General features: G+C 34.6%; 1 protein-coding gene across 1 annotated transcript in view; it reads left to right on the top strand.

Annotated features, from left to right (window-relative positions):
* Nucleotides 1–17,348, top strand: part of NECAB1 (N-terminal EF-hand calcium binding protein 1) — a gene marked incomplete at both ends in the record, with an annotated part of 251,412 nt that overhangs the window by 196,866 nt on the left and 37,198 nt on the right. Inside the window, one exon of the mRNA XM_079722340.1 lies at nt 2,125–2,201. Coding sequence (XP_079578466.1) covers nt 2,125–2,201 — 77 coding nt within the window. The remainder of the gene's footprint in view (nt 1–2,124; nt 2,202–17,348) is intronic.

Below are 17,348 nucleotides of genomic sequence, written 5' to 3' on the forward strand. Positions count from 1 at the left end.
AAGATGTTCAACATCACTAATCATCAGGGAAATGTAAATCAAAACTGTAATGAGATATCACCTCACACCTTTCAGAATGGCTATTGTCAAAAAAAACTACAAATAACAAATGTTGGCAAGGATGTGGAGAAGAGGGAACTCTAGGGCACCATTAAGGGAAATGTAAATTGGTGCAGCCACTAGGGAAAACAGTATGGAGTTTCTTCAAAAAACTAAAAATAAAACTACCAAATGATCCAACAATTTCACTTCTGGGATTATGTCTGAAGAAAATGAAAACACTACTTCAAAAAGGTACATTCAATATTCATAGAAGCATTATTTACAATAGCCAAGATATGGAAGCAAACTAAGTGTCCATCAACAGATGAATGGATAAAGAAAATGTGATTATATATATATATATATATATATACATATGTGCATGTGTATATATATATATATATATCCATACACACGCACATATGTATGTATACAATGGAATATGACTCAGCCATAAAAAAGAATGAAATATTGCCATTTGCAACAACATGGATGGACCTGGAGTGAAATAAGTCAGAAAGAGAAAGACAAATACTGAATATTATCATTTGTATGTGGAATATAAAAAATTAAACAAGAGATATATGTTTATGTATAGCTGATTCACTCTGTTATACAGCAGAAACTAACACACCATTTAAAAGCAATTATAATCCAATAAAGATAATGTAAAAAATTAAACCATAGATTGTTCTTTCCATTTTAGTCATTTAGAAAACAGTATTAAGCCCAAAATATCCTTCTATGGGACTTTGTTGTGATAGCTGCCTTAAATTATTTTAGGAGCAACCTAGAATGGAAAGATGTTAACTACTTTGCAAATTAAAATATAAACATAAACTTTGTTTACATATTTATAATATTTTATTGTAAAAGCACTCATTTTTAGCAGCCACTTCTTTGTGGCAATGCTACTGCTTCTTTTTGCATCATAATTTATTTGGTGGGGTCTGAGAGGAGCTTCACTGAAGACGGCAGGTGGAGAAGTGAATTCTAATGTAAAGTACTACCCCCTTAAAATTTAGATCTTATCTTCCTAATATCCAAAGCTAAAACAAGGCTTTATAGTCTTAAATTCAATCACATTCTCCTATCAGGAAATATTAAAAAGTATTACTTCAGCAAATGTCTGTGAAAATATTTTGAGCAAGCTGCCATAAGGATACACAAGGATCCCAGGATGTTTGTGCAGGGGCTCACACCACAACTTACTCCTTCTTGCCTTTGCATAATAACATATATAACAGTAACAATAATAGCAGCAGAACTTACATAATGTTTAACCTGCTGTTAGATAGAGATGTGTATGTATACATACACATATTAAAAATACTACATACATAGTACCTGTATGTTTGTGTGTGTGTATATATATATATATCTACACATATGTATGTATGCATATGTGTATATATACACAATCCTCACAGTGAAGCTTGTGATATTATTATGCCCATTTAAAAATAAGAAAAGTGAGACCAGAGATGTTAAGTAATTTGACAAAAATCAGCAGTCTCCAGAGTTTGTACTCTTAACTGCTATGCCATGACCATAGTGTCCACTCAGGTTAGTCCCTAAGGAAGGAGATACCAGCTACCTTGCTCTTATACTTCTTTTTGATTAATAATTTATCCCTTGCTGTGTTCATGGCTATGATTTCCCTGGCTCCTGCCACTGCCCCAGAAGTAAGTTTAGAATTGTTTCTTGGTGCTTTCCTTTTTCTAAAAGAAAAATCAGCTACATTATGTGGTGGTAAAAATGGCTCAGCAGGACATGTTCATTTGAATATCAAAGGCCAGTATAGGCAACAACATAAAAAAATAGATGTAAAAATGAACCCACTGGGATACATGGATCTATGGAAATCAATAACTTAGAAAGAACTCATGTGAATATATATATATATATATATATATATATATATATATATATATATATATATATATATATATTTGTTTAAATGTGGTGATTAGCCAGTGACATTGTATTCTTCCTTCAGGGTAAAAGAAAAGCTCTGAGACACCAAAGCATTCCTTCTCTGTCTAGAGTTTAATATATTGCCCTCATGGTTTTCCCCTCAAGGCTTATTAGAAGAAGATAACCAGTGGATGACCCAGATAAACAGACTCCAGAAATTAATTGATAGACTGGAAAAGAAGGTGAGTGCTTCCTTTTCTTTCTTCTTCCTCTTAGTTTTCAGTAGATTATGACTCATTATTCCTTATTGCCCCAATATTCATGTCTGCCTGGATAGAATAGCAACCAGGATCTCCATTATACTGCTTGATAGTTATTTGGGATTTTTGTTAAAGCAAATATAATGTTAATTCTCATTCCCCCATTCCAATCCCTAATTATAGTTAAAATAGTATATAGGGTTTAAAGTTAAATAAATCTACTGCATTGTCTGACTTTTAGGTTATCAATCATGTAAGGTAGCAGTGTGCTTGAATGATGCAAATGGCAGCCCTTGGGAATGACCTGGTTGATGTCTTGGGAATGTTTCAAAATGATTCAGGGAAATGGCTGTGTGGTACACTAAAAGATGATATTGTAAACTCAACTTCTAGAAATTAGCATCTTAACTGATGATTTTTAGCATGAAAACTACCAAGTTAGCAAGCAAGTTAAGATATGATGAAGAGTTCTTCAGAACTATATTTTATGTTTCCAGTTATTGTATTTTTATTGACTAATTCAATTAGTACCGAGTAGTCCTGATATTATAGTTATATTCCTCTTAAGCAGCTTTAATGGAAGAGACTGCTTTTGTTACTCAGTAAGAATATGTGTTTTCTGTGCATGCCAAGCATGAAGGAAGGAACCTTTATGCTTGAGAGAGAGAGTTTCTGACTTTGAAGAAACCAGAGTCTACCTGTAAAAATATTCTATCTTCAAAAAATGAGTTAACAGATTTTTAAAAGTATGCAGTTGCACAAAACCAAGCCCGTTGTTAATGCTCAGTAAATACTTAGTGACTGACTGAGACATGCCAAAGGAATAGAGCATATACTAAAATCTACAGTTGCTAACCTGAAGGAATGATCACTGCAAACTGGGAAGGACCTCTTGTGTCAGGAAGGGCTTAAGGGGCCTTTAAAAATGATGACAATTAGGAATTTTGAGTGCAAGTAACAGAAATTACCTCTTTAATAAAAAAGAAATCTCTAGAAGGAAATGGGATTGTTCACAGAATCAACAGACAGTCTAGAGATCTAGACTTAGGAAGTCAGTAGACAAGATAAGTCTAGAGATGAAGGTAAGCAAGAAATACTCACCAGTCTCTCAGGTTGTCTCCACTAGAATAAATGAGTTTCAACAATTTCCAGTCTATGGACATTCTGCTCAAGATTCCACTTTTCAGGAGGGAGAGTCTGGTTTGTCTTGTTATGGTTGCATGCTGGTCTCTTAGATAAGGAAGGAGAGAAAACCTTGGTTAACAGTCAAGTATTAAAATGAGATGAGATCATTCACTGAAGGAAATTGTATTGTCATTAAAATCAGAAAAAAATGTCAGTCAGCTAACAAACTAATAAGTATTTGCTATGGGAAAATAAATTTTTAGTAAACAAAGAGCAGTTGGAGAGGGCATTCAGGTAAGGTGATGGCATGAGCAAAGGTTAAGTAGACCAACCTGGTTAGAGTCTTCCATTTAGGGACATAGTGACAAATAAGATTATATGAAAGGATGGGGCTGAATTATGGATGGCCTTAAATAACAGACTAAGGAATTTGGACTTGATCTTGGAGACAACAGGGGGCATTTATTATTTTCAACAGATAAGTAACAATAAAAAAAGATCCTTTAGATAGAAAATTGGACAACAAGAATATGAAATGGATTCAAACAAGAAGATTCAAAGTCAGAGCCACCAAAGCCAGCTATAACAGTGACCTTAAAGGGCAGGCTGTATACCTGAGCCCACTGGGATCAAGTATAGTAAAAGATGGGCCTGGACTAAGTGACTAAAAAGAAAAATGGTAGATTTGAAAGACTTGAGGTGAAATTAACAGGACCGTTGAATGGGTATGATGGGTAAAAGACAGGGTCATTTCAAATAGGAGTCTGAGGATTTGAGCCCAAGTGTCTGAGACAATTATACCACTAACAGACAAGGGAGAGACAGTGAGAGATAATTGGTGAGGTGAGGTGAGGAGGTGAACTGGTTTATTAAATTTCAAGATATAATAGGACATCTAAGTAGAAATACCCAGTTAGATTAGTATTTAAGAAGCCAGGACAACAGATTGAGATCTTGAGAGCCATCTCCCAGAGGTGAAACCTCAAGTCCTAAGGATGGGTAAGGTCTCTGAAAAGGAGATTCTGTACAAAGAAGAACCATGTCTAGAGGAAACAACTTTGGAGAGTTCCAGTCCCTCTGCCACCACATCAATTTTCACTAAATTTAAATTGACCACTTATGGGGACAAATAACATAAACTAAGAGTTTGCTGCAAGTCAACTTTCCTCCTTTCTAATTTCATTAATTGATGTGTGAATTGAGATTAAAATGCTTGATAATAAAAATAGTGGCCATACAAATTAGTTTTCCAATGGTGGAAGTCTTGGAAATGCAGGACCCTATTTAAAAACCAAAACTTGTTCAAACATAAGGATTCAGTTGTTAAATAAGTTTGGATTCATTTAAAGAATACAAATACCTCTTTTAAAAATGGTTTGGAAGTCCTTGGCAAAGCTGTCTTTCTTCTGGTGTCATAAATGTATGTCATTCTTTTTAAACGGGTAGCTCAAACTCAGGTCATGGCTTTTTTTCCAACTTAAAATCAAAGTATTGTCATGTCTCCTTCTTTCGTAGACTTTTTTCTCCCTTCATTCCTATGAAAGCGTTTCATTATGAGAACAGTGGCTGAGAGGTTTGCTGAAAGTACAATGTGATGGTCTTCAACATGGGGCTCCAGCTGTGTGGGGCTCAGCACGATCTGTCTTAATGAAAGGAGAAGCAGTGCAAGTTGAGTTTTTTTCTACAACTTGTTCTGTACTGTGCTGAATTAGATTTTTAGAGGAAAAACTATCCAATTGCCAAACAGAAGCTAAGTGCATATTATATTTTACTGATGGCTGTCTTTTCTCCTCAGTTGTTAGCACTAGGTTTGATCTCCACATTAAAAGGGAATGTACTTACAGTGGAAGCTATACTGTCTTTTCTCACCACTACGTATCTATGATAAATCTTTCCTGCACTGTAAACCAAGCCCAATACCATTTATGTGGGGAAAATTAACCTTCGAAATTTCTACAAGTTTCTTCAGACATTCCTTTTTTCCACTTCAGCCTCTCTGAGTATTTATGGGATATATTGAGATTGTATCTCATGTTTTGCTTGAACTCTGCAGAAACCAGTGTTCAATGCTTAAACAAAACAACAACAGTTCCTTTAATATTCATGAAGTCTTAAGTATACCATCAGATCACAGGATATCCATATTTAAAAGGATATAATTAAGGATGTCACACTCATACAACTTGTTTTAAGTTTTTTGCCTTAGATTAAAGAAAGTAGAACTGAAAAGTGTGCCTGATTTGTTATTAGGGAAACAGCAAAGAGATCACTATTGCTAGAGTTTCTAAATGCAGAGTACTTTTAAAGATTCAATTCACATCTATATGCGTTACATACGTTTGTCTTCACAGAAGAGCTAGGATTTAAATGGGCATTCATTCAGCCACTTGTTTATTCAACTAACATTTATTGAATACCCACTTTATGCAAGGTATTATTCTGACAGTGAGAATATAGCAGTGATAAAAACAGATAAGGTCCCTGGTCTCTGGAGAGACAGACAAACCCCAAGTAAACAAATTCATGAAATGAAGTAATTTCAGATAGTGTAAGGTACTGTGAAGAAAATGTAGGACAATGTGATGAAGATGGAGGGTTGGATACTTAAAGTGAGTAATCTGAGAAGGTCACTTTAAGGATGTGATATTTGAGTTGAAGTTAGAAAAATAAGAAAGAGCCAACTAGAGGATAACCTAGGGATAGAGAATTTAAGGCAGTGGAAATAGTAAAAGTGAATTTCAGAGAAGTTAAATAACTTGCATAAAGTCCACCCATAAGAGAACAGCATAGCTAGAGCTATGTAGCTTTGTTATTAACAGGCTTATACTATTTCAGGCAGTCTGGATTTCTATAACTTTCTATTTATTTCTTATCTATTTGAAGGAATTATTGTGCATAATCCTCACTTGTTTTCCAGTTTTGAGAAATAATTGGCATACATCACTATTTAAGTTTAAAGCACACAGCATGGTGGCTTTATTTACATATAAGGTGAAATAATTACCACAAGACGTTCGTTAACATCCATCTTCTCATACAGATACAATAAAAAGGAAAGGATGAAAAAAACAAGGGAAAAATGTTTATCTTCTTAAGATTTACTCTCTTAACTTTCCTACATGCCATACAGCAGTGTTAACTATAGTCATCAAGTTGTAACATTACATCATTAATACTTATTTATCTTATAACTGGAAGAAGTTTGTACCTTTTGACCATCTTCATCCTATTCCCCTCCTCCCACTCTCTACCTCTGGTAACCAAAAATCTGATCTCTTTTTCTATGAGTTTGGCATTTTTGTTTTTATTTTTTTAGATTCCACATATAAATTAAATCATACAGTACAGTATTTGTCTTTCTCTGTCTTATTTCTCTTAGCATAATATCTTCAAGGCTCATCCTTGTGGTCACAAATGGTAGGATTTCCTTGTTTTTTATGGCTGAATAATATTCCATTATATATGTATATATATATCACAAGTTCTTTATCCATTCACCCATCGATGAACACTTAGGTTGTTTCCATGTCTTGGCCTCTATAAATAATGCTGGTATGAACATAGGGGTGCAGATATTTTTTCAATGTAGTGTTTTCATTACCTTTGAATATACTTCAGAAATGGAATTGCTAGATCATATGGTAGTTCAGTATTTAATTTTTTGAGGAACCTGAGAAATCCATACTGCTTTCTATAGTGGATACACCAATTTACAATCTACCAACAATGCACAAACATTCCCTTTTTCCACATTCTTGCCATCATGTTATCTCTTGTCTTTTTTATGATGGTCATTCTAATAGACATGAGTGATATCTCAGTGTGGTTTTAATTTGCTTTCCTTAATGAGTAGTGATGTTGATCATCTTTTCATGTAAATGTTGACCTTTCATATATCTTCTTTGGAGAAATGTCTATTCAGGTCCTTTGCCCATTTTTTTTTTTTTTTTTTGCTATTAAGTTATATGAGTTCTTTATGTATTTTGAATGTTAACCCCTATCAGATATATGGTTTTCAAATATTTAGTTCCCATTCCAAAGTTTGTCTTTTCACTGTATTTCTTCCTTGTTGTTGTTGTTGTTTACTGTGCAGAAGCTTCTTAGTTTGATGTAATCCCACTTGTTTACTTTTTATTTATTTGTTTGTGCTTTAGGTGACATATCCAAAAATCATTACCAAAAATCATGTCAGGGAGCTTTATTATTATGTTTTCTTCTAGGAGTTTCATGGTTTCAGGTCTTCCATTTAAGACCTTAGTCCATTTTGAGTTAATTTTGTGAGTGGTGTAAGATATGGGTCCAATTTCATTCTTTTACATGTGAACATCCAATTATCCCAGAATCATTTATTAAAAATTCTTTCTTTTCTCCACTGAGTATTCTTCCCTATTAAATATTAGTGGATTGTATATGCTTGGTCTTATTTCTGGGCTCTCAATTCTATTCCATCAGTCTTTTGTATGTTATTATGCTAGTAGCATACTGTTTGATGGCTTTAGCTTTATAGTATAACTTGAAATCAGGAAGTGTGATCCCGCCTGCTCTTTTCTTCTTTTTCAGCATTTCTTTGGCTATTCAGGGTTTTTTGTGGTTCATATAACTTTTAGGAGTGTTTTATCTACTTCTGTAAAATATGCCAGTGGAATCTGGATAGGGATTTTATTCAATCTATAGATGGCTTTTGGTAGTATTGACGTTTTAACAATATTAATTCTTCTAATTCATGAATACAGAATACCCTTCTACTTATTTGTATTTTTGTATTTTCTTTGATTTCTTTCATCAATGTCTTTCAGTCTTCAGAGTAGAGAAATTTTACTTGCTTAGTTAAATTTATTCTTAAGTATTTTATTTTTTATGCTATTGTAAATAGGATTGACTCCTTTATTATTTTTCAGAAAATTCACTATTAGCATATAGAAATGCTACTGATTTTTGTATGTTAATTTCATATCTTGAAACTGTACTGAATTCCTTGATTAGATCTGACAGGATTTTTTGTTGCATCTTTAAGATTTTTGTATATAAAACCAAGCTATCTGCAAATAGAGATGGTTTTACTTCTTCATTTACTTTTATTTATCTTTCTTGCCTGATTTCTCTAGGTAAGATTTCTAGTACTATTTCGAACAGGAGTGGTGAGAATAGACACTCTTGTCTTATTCCTGATCCTTAGAGGAAAAGGTTTCACCTTTTCACCATTAGTATGATGTTGAGGAAGCTGTGGGCTTGTCATATATGACTTTTATTATGTTGAGATATGTCCCTTTTATGACTTTTTGTTAAGGGCTTTTATTATGAATTTACGTTAAATTTTATCAAATGGTTTTTCTGTATCTATTGAGATGATTATATGATTTTTTTCTTTCTGTTAAGGTGATGTATCACACTGATTTATTTGCATATGTTGAACCATCCTTGCATCCCAGGGATAAATCCCACTTGATCATGATCCTTTTAATGTGCTGATGAATTTGGTTTGCTAGTATTTTATTGAAATTTTTACATCTATATTTATCAGGGGTATTGACCTGTAGCTCTCATTTCTACTAGTGTCCTTTTCTGGTTTTAGTTTCATGATAATGCTGGCCTCATAAAACGAATTTGGGAGTACTCTCTCCTCTTCTATTTCTGGAAAAATTTGAGAAGCATTGGTGTTAATTTTTCTTTAAATGTTTGGTAAAATTCACGAGTGAAGCCATCTGGTCTTGGACTTTTGTTTGTTGGGAGTTTTTTTTTTTTTTTTTTTTTTTTTTTTTTGTGGTACGCGGGCCTCTCACTGCTGTGGCCTCTCCCATTGTGGAGCACAGGCTCTGGACACGCAGGCTCCGGATGCGCAGGCTGAGTGGCCATGGCTCATGGGCCCAGCTGCTCTGCGGCATGTGGGATCCTCCCAGACCAGGGCACAAACCCACGTCCCCTGCATCAGCAGGCGGACTCTCAACCACTGCGCCACCAGGGAACCCCTTTGGAGGTTTTTGATTACTGATTCAATCCCTTTGCTAGTAAATAGTCTATTCAGATTTTATATTTCTTCCTAATTCAGTCTTGGTAAATGATATGTTTCTAAGAATTTTTCCATTTATTCTAGGTTGCCCAGTTTGTTAGCATATAGTTGGCTGTTATGATCCTTTGAATTCTGTGGTATCAGTTATAAAGTCTGCTTTTTCAATTATAATTTTGTTCATTTGTGTCCTTTCTCTTTTTTCCTTGGTTAGTCTAGCTAAGCGTTTGTCAATTTTTCTTATCTTTTCAAAGAACCAACTCTTAGTTTGGATAATTTTCCAATTGTTTTTCTGTTCTCTATTTCATTTATTTCTATTCTAATCTTTATTATTTTCTTTCTTCTGTTAACTTTGTGCTCTGATCTTCTTTTTCTTGTTTTTAAAGCTGTAGAGTTAGGTTGTTTATTTGGGATCTTTCTTACTTCTTAAGTAGGTGTTTAATGCTATGAACCTCCCTCTTAGAACTACTTTTGCTGCATCCCACAAGTTCTGGTGTGTTGCATTTTCACTTTTGTTTGTCTCAAAAATTTTATTTCCTCTTTAACTTCTTCTTTGATCCATTTGTTGTTTAAGACAGTGTTGTTTAATTTCCTTGTTTTCATGAATTTTTCAGTTTTCTTCTTATTGATTCCTACTTTCATGCCATTTTGGTCACAGAAGATACTTGGTATGATTTTAATCTTCTTTAATTGCTAAGACTTGATGCGTGGCCTAACATATGGTCCATTCTAGAATTTTGTTGTACACCTGAGAAGAATATATAATCTGCTATGAGAGATAGAATGTTCTATATATGAATATTAGGATCATTTAGTCTTTAATGTTGTTCGAATCTGTTGTTTTCTTACTGTTCTCTGTCTGCATGAAATGTCTATTGACAGATGAATGGATAAAGAAGATGTGGTACATATATACAATGGAATATTACTCAGCCATAAAGAAGGAACAAAATTGGGTCATTTGTAGAGATGTGGATGGAACTAGAGTCTGTCATACAGAGTGAAACAAGTCAGAAAGAGAAAGACAAACACTGTATATAAACGCATATATGTGGAATCTAGAAAAAATGATACAGTTGAACCTATTTGCAGGGCAGAAATAGAGACACAGACATAGAGAACGGCTGTGTGGGCATGGTGTGGGGGAAGGGGAGGGTGGGATGAATTGGGAGATTTGGATTGACATATATACACTACCATTTGTAAAATAGATAGCTAGTGGGAACCAGCTCTATAGCACAGGGAGCTCAGCTCTTTGCTCTGTGGTGACCTAGATGGGTGGGACTGGGAGTGGGAGGGAGGTCCAAGAGAGAAGGCATGTATGTATACATATAGTTGATTCACCTCATTGTACAGCAGAAACTAACACATTAAAATGCAATTATACCCCAATAAAATAAAATAAATAATTAAAATAAAGGTAGGGTATTAAAGCCCCCAACTAGAATTGTATTACTCTCTATTTATCCTTTTAGCACTGTCAGTTGCCTTTATATATTTAGGTACTCCAATGTTGGGTGCATACATATTTACAGTTGTTATATCTTCTTGATATATTGATCTTTTTATCATTATATAATGACATCCTTTGTCTTTATTCACCATTTTTCATTTAAAGTCAATTTTGTCTAAGTATAGCTACATCTGCTTTTTGTTGTTGTTATTATTTGCTTGAAATGTCTCTTTCCATCCCTTAACTCTCAGTCTATATGTGTTTTTAAGGCTAAAATAAGACTCCTGTAGGCAGCATATTATCATACCTTTTTTTTAAAATCCATTCAGCCATTTGATGTCTTTTCTTTTTGTCAGATTATAATCACTTTAAAATATTGTGTTAGTTTCTGCTGTACAATGAAGTGAATCAGCTATATGTATACACATATCCCCTCCCCCATGGACCTGCCTCTCACCACCCCATCCCACCCATCTAGGTCATCATAGAGCAAAGAGCTGAGCTCCCTGTGCTATAAAGCAGGGTCCCACTAGCTATCTGTTTTACACATGGTAGAGTATATTTGTCAATCCTAATCTCCTAATTCATCCCACCCTCCCCTTTCCCCCCTTGGTGTCCATACATTTGTTCTCTACATCTGTGTCTCTATTTCTGCCTTGCGAACCAGTTCATCTGTACCATTTTTCTAGATTCCACATATATGCATTAATATACAATATTTGTTTTTCCCTTTCTGACTTACTTCACCCTTTATGACAGACTCTAGGTCCATTCACATCTCTACAAATGACCCAATTTCATTCCTTTTTATGGCTGAGTAATATGCCATTGTATATATGTACCACATCTTCTTTATCAATTCATCTGTTCTCCAAAGTAGCTGTATCCATTTACATTCCCACCAACAGTGCAAGAGGGTTCCCTTTTCTCCACACCATCTCCAACATTTATTGTTTGTAGATTTACTGATGATGGCCATTCTAACCAGTGAGAGGTGATACCTCACTGTAATACTGATTGGCAGTTCTCTAATAATTAGTGAGGTTAAGCATCTTTTCACGTGCCTCTTGACCATCTGTATGTCTTCTTTGGCTAAATGTCTATTTAGGTCTTCTGCCCATTTTTTGATTGGGTTTTTTTTTTTATATTGAGCTCCTTGAGCTGTTTGTATATTTTAGAGATTAATCCTTTGTCTGTTGTTTCATTTACAAATATTTTCTCCCATTCTGAGGGTTGTCTTTTTGTCTTGTTTATTGTCTTTGCTGTGCAAACGTTTTTAAGTTCAGTTAGGTCCCATTTGTTTATTTATTTATTTTTTTAATTTTCATTACTCTAGGAGGTGGGTCAAAAAAGATCTTGCTGTGGTTTATGTCAGAGAGTGTTTACCTATGTTTTCTTCTAAGAGTTTTATAGTGTCTGGTCTTATATTTAGTTCTTTAATCCATTTTGAGTTTATTTTTGTGTATGGTGTAAGGGAGTGGTCTAACTTCATTATTTTACATGTAGCTGTCCAGTTTTCCCACCCCCACTTATTGAAGAGACTTGCTTTTCTCCATTGTATATTCTTGCCTCCTTTGTCACAGATTAGGTGACCATAGGTGCGTTGGTTTATCTCTGGGCTTTCTATCCTGTAGAAATTCATCTATATTTAAATTCATGTATATTTGAATGTTTGTGCCAGCACCATACTGTCTTGATTACTGTAGCTTTGTAGTATAGTATGAAGTCAGGGAGTTGATTCCTCTAGCTCCGTTTTTCTGTTCTCAAGATTGGTTTGGTTATTCAGGGTCTTTTGTGTTTCCATACAGGTTGTAAAATTTTATGTTCTATTCTGTGAAGAATGCCATTGGCAATTTGATAGGGATTGCATTGAATCTGTACATTCCTTTGTGTAGTACAGTTACTTTCACAATATTGACCCTTCCAATCCAAGAACATGATATATTTCTCCATCTGTTTGTGTCCTTTTTAATTTCTTGCAATGGTGTTTCATAGTTGTCTGACAACAGGTCTTTTGCCTCCTCAGGTACGTTTATGCCTAGGTATTTTATCCTTTTTGTTGTGATGGTAAGTGGGAGTGTTTCCTTAATTTCTGTTTCTGATTTTTCATTGTTAGTGTATGGGAATGCAAGAGATTTCTGTGCATCAATTTTGTATCCTGCACTTTATCAAATTCATTGATTAGCTCTAGTAGTTTTCTCGTGGCATCTTTAAGATTTTCTATGTAGAGTATCATGTTATCTGCAAACAGTGATGGTTTTATTTCTTCTTTTCCAATTCATATTACTTTTATTTCTTTTTCTTCTCTGATTGCCATGTTAGGACTTCCAAAATTATGTTGAGTAAGAGTGGTGAGAGTGGACATCCTTGTCTTACTCCTGATCTTAGAGGAAATGATTTCAGTTTTTCACCATTGAGAACAATGTTGGCTGTTGGTTTGTCATATATGGCCTTTATTATGTTGAGGTAGGTTCCCTCTATGCCCACTTTCTGGAGAGTTTTTTTCATAAATGAGTATTGAATTTTTTCAAAAGCTTTTTCTACATCTATTAAGATGATCATATGGTTTTCATTCTTTAATTTGTTAATATGGTGTATCACACTGATTTGCATACATTGAAGAATCCTTGCATTCCTGGGATAAATCCCACTTGATCATGGTGTATGATCCTTTTAATATGTTGTTGGATTCTGTTTGCTAGTATTTTGTTCAGGATTTTTGTGTTTATGTTCATCAGTGATATTGGTCTGTAATTTTTTTGTGTGTGTGATCTCTTTGTCTGGTTTTGGTATCAGGGTGATGGTGGCCTTGTAGAACAAGTTTGGGCATGCTCCTCCCTCTGCAATTATTTTGGAAGATTTTAAGAATGATAGTTGATTGTTCTTCTTTCAATGTTTGATAGAATTTGCCTATGTAGCCATCTGGTCTTGGACTTTTGTTTGTTGAAAAGTTTTTAATTACAGTTTCAGCTTCATTACTTGTGATTGGTTTGTTTATATTTTCTAATTCTTCCTTGTTCAGGCTTGGGAAGTTGTACATTTCCAAGAATTTGTCCATTTCTTCCAGGTTGTCCATTTTATTGGCATAGAGTTGATTGTAGTAATCTCTTATGATTCTTTGTATTTCTGCAGTGTCTGTTGTAATTTCTCCTTTTTCATTTCTAATTTTATTGATTTGAGTCCTCTCCCTTTTTGTCTTATTGAGTCTGGCTATAGGTTTATCAATTTTGCTTTCTCAAAGAAGTAACTTTTAGTTTTATTTATCTTTGCTATTGTTTTCTTCATTTTTATTTCATTTATTCCTGCTCTGATCTTTATGATTTCTTTCTGTCTACTAACATTGAGTTTTGTTTGCTCTTCTTTCTCTAGTGCCTTTAGGTGTAAGGTTAGATTGTTTATTTGAGATTTTTCTTGTTTCTTGAGGTAGGACTGTATTGCTATAAACTTCCCTCTTAGAACTGCTTTTGCTGAATTCCATAGTTTTGGGGTCATTGTGTTTTCATTGTCATTTGTTTCTGTTTATATTTTACTTTCCCCTTTTATTTCTTCAGTGATCTCTTGGTTATTTAGCAGCACACTCTTTAGCCTCTGTGTGTTTGTGTTTTTTAGTAGTTGTTTATTTTTCCTGTAATTGATTTCTAATCTCATAGCATTGTGGTCAAAAAAGATGCTTGATATGATTTCAATTGCCTTAAAATTTCCAAGGCTTGATATGTGATATATCCTGGAGAATAGTGTGCACTTGAGAAGAAAGTGTATTCTGCTGCTTTCAGGTGAAATGTCCTATAAATACCAATTAAATCTATCTGGTCTATTGTGTCATTTAAGCTTTGTGTTTCCTTACTTATTTTCTGTCTGGAAGATCTGTCCATTGGTGTAAGTGGGGTGTTAAAATCCCCCACTATTATTGTGTTACTGTTGATTTCCCCTTTTATGGCTATTAGCCTTTGCCTTATATATTGAGGTACTCCTGTGTTAGGTTCATAAATGTTTATAATTTTTATATCTTCTTCTTGGATTGATCCCTTGATCATTATCTAGTGTCCTTTCTTATCTCTTGTAACAGTCTTTATTTTAAAATCTATTTTATCTGACATGAGTATTGCTACTCCAGCCTTCTTTTGATTTCCATTTGCATGGAATATCTTTTTCCATCCCCTCACTTTCAGTGTGTATGTGTCCCTAGGTCTAAAGTGGGTCTCTGGTAGACAGCACAGGTCTTGTTTTTGTATCCATTCAGCTAGTCTGTGTCTTTTGGTTGGAGCATTTTATCCATTTACATTTAAGGTAATTATCAATATGTATGCTCCTATTACCAATTTCTTAATTGTTTTGGATTTGTTTTTGTATATCTTTTCCTTCTCTTGTTTTTCCTGCCTGGAGAAGTTCCTTTAGCATTTGTTGTAAAGCTGGTTTTGTGGTGCTAAATTCTCTTAGCTTTTGCTTGTTTGTAAAACTTTTGATTTCTCCTTCGAATCTGAATAAATCCTTACTGGGTAGAGTAATCTTTGTTGTACGTTTTTCCCTTTCATAACTTTAAATATATCCTGCCACTCCCTTCTGGCCTGCAGCATTTCTCCTGAAAAATCTGCGAATTCCCTTGTATGTTATTTGTTGCATTTCCCTTGCTGCTTTCAATATTTTTTCTTTGCATTTAATTTTTGTTAGTTTAATTAATATGTGTCTTGGTATGTTTCTCTTAAGGTTTATACTGTTTGGGACTCTCTGCACTTCCTGCACTTGGGTGGCTATTTCCTTTCCATGTTAGGGAAGTTTTTTTATTATAATCTCTTCAAATATTTTCTCATATCCTTTCTCTTTCTCTTCTTCTTTAAGGATTCGTCTAATTCGAACATTGATGCATTTAATGTTGTCCCAGAAATCTCTGAGACTGTCCTCAATTCTCTTCATTCTTTTTTCTTTATTCTGCTTCTCAGCAGCTATTTCCACCATTCTGTCTTCCAGCTCACTTATTCATTCTTTTTTTTTTTCTTTAGTGGTATGTGGGCCTCTCACTGTTGTGGCCTCTCCTGTTGCGGAGCACAGGCTCCAGACATGCAGGCTCAGAGGACATGGCTCACAGGCCCAGCTGCTCCGTGGCATGTGTGATCCTCCCGGACTGGGGCATGAACCCACATCCCCTGCATCAGCAGGTGGACTCTCAACCACTGCGCCACCAGGGAAGCCCACTTATTCATTCTTTTCCCTCAATTATTCTGCTATTGATTCCTTCTAGTGTATTTTTCATTTCAGTTATTGTGTTGTTCATCACTGTTTGCTTGTTTTTTAGTTCTTCTATGTCTTTGTTCAACATTTCTTGTATTTTCTCGATCTGTGCCTCCATTATATTTCTGAGATTTTAGATCATCTTTACTGTCATTACTGTGAATTCTTTTTCAGGTAGGTTGTCTATTTCCTCTTCATTGGTCTTCTAGGTTTTTCCCTTGCTCCTTCATCTGTAACATAGCTTTTGTCATCTCATTTTTTTGATGGGTGGGGTTATGTTCCTGTTGTACAGGTTGCTTTCCCTGAGGGTTTCCACACTGGAGTTTGCAGGCAGTTACGTAGAGCCAGATCTTGATGCCAAGATGAGAATCTCCGAGAGACTTCACTCAGATTAATATTCCCTGGGGTCTGAGGTTCTCTTTCAGTTTAGCAGTTTGGACTTGGTGGTCCTACCACAGGAGCTCAGGCCTGACACCTGGCCTGTGGACCAAGATCCTGTAAGACAAGCAGTGCAACAAAAAAAGAAAAAAATAATAAAATGGAGCAGAACAATACAAAGAATAAAAAATAAAATAAAAATAGAAAAATATATTAGAAAAATTAAAATATAAATGAAATAACAACACCAAGGTGGGTGGGGCTTAGGTAAGCATGTGGCTTAGGCGGGGTGGGGTTTAGGTGGGAGTGGAGGCTAGTCTCAGTATCCACACAGCCAAAAATGCCTTGGGGTTTTGGGGGGCAGGGTTTAGGCTCAGCGTGATCCATTCTATCTCTTTTCATTGGAGAATTTAATTCACTTACTGTTAAAGTAGTTATTGATAGGTAAGGACTTACTATTGTCATTTTGTTTATTGTTTTCTGGTTGTTTTGTAGATTACTGTGCCTTGTTTCTCATGCTGTTGTCTTTGTGTGTGTGTGTTTGATGTCTTTTGGTATCAGTATGCTTTGACTTCTTTACCATGTTCTTTTGTGTAATTTCTACAAGATTTTCACTTGTGGTTACCATGAGGTTTACATAAAATAGAACACCCTATTTTAAACTGATAACAACTTAACTTCAATAGAATTTGTAAACTTTACACTTTCACCTCCACCTCACTTTTTAGGTTATTGCTGTTATAATGTATATGTTTCTATATTATGTAACTGACAACAGATTATTACAGTTATGGTTATTTTTGCTATGCTCTTTTATTTTATGTTTTAAACAAAAGTTAAGTGAATTATGCATCACTATTACAATACTGCAGAAATAATGACTATATACTTATTACCAGTGAGATTTACCCCACCTTTTTTTGATGTTATTAACATTCTTTCA

Source organism: Hyperoodon ampullatus, assembly GCF_949752795.1.
Source record: "Hyperoodon ampullatus genome assembly, chromosome: 17".
Classification (NCBI taxonomy): Eukaryota; Metazoa; Chordata; class Mammalia; order Artiodactyla; family Ziphiidae; genus Hyperoodon; species Hyperoodon ampullatus.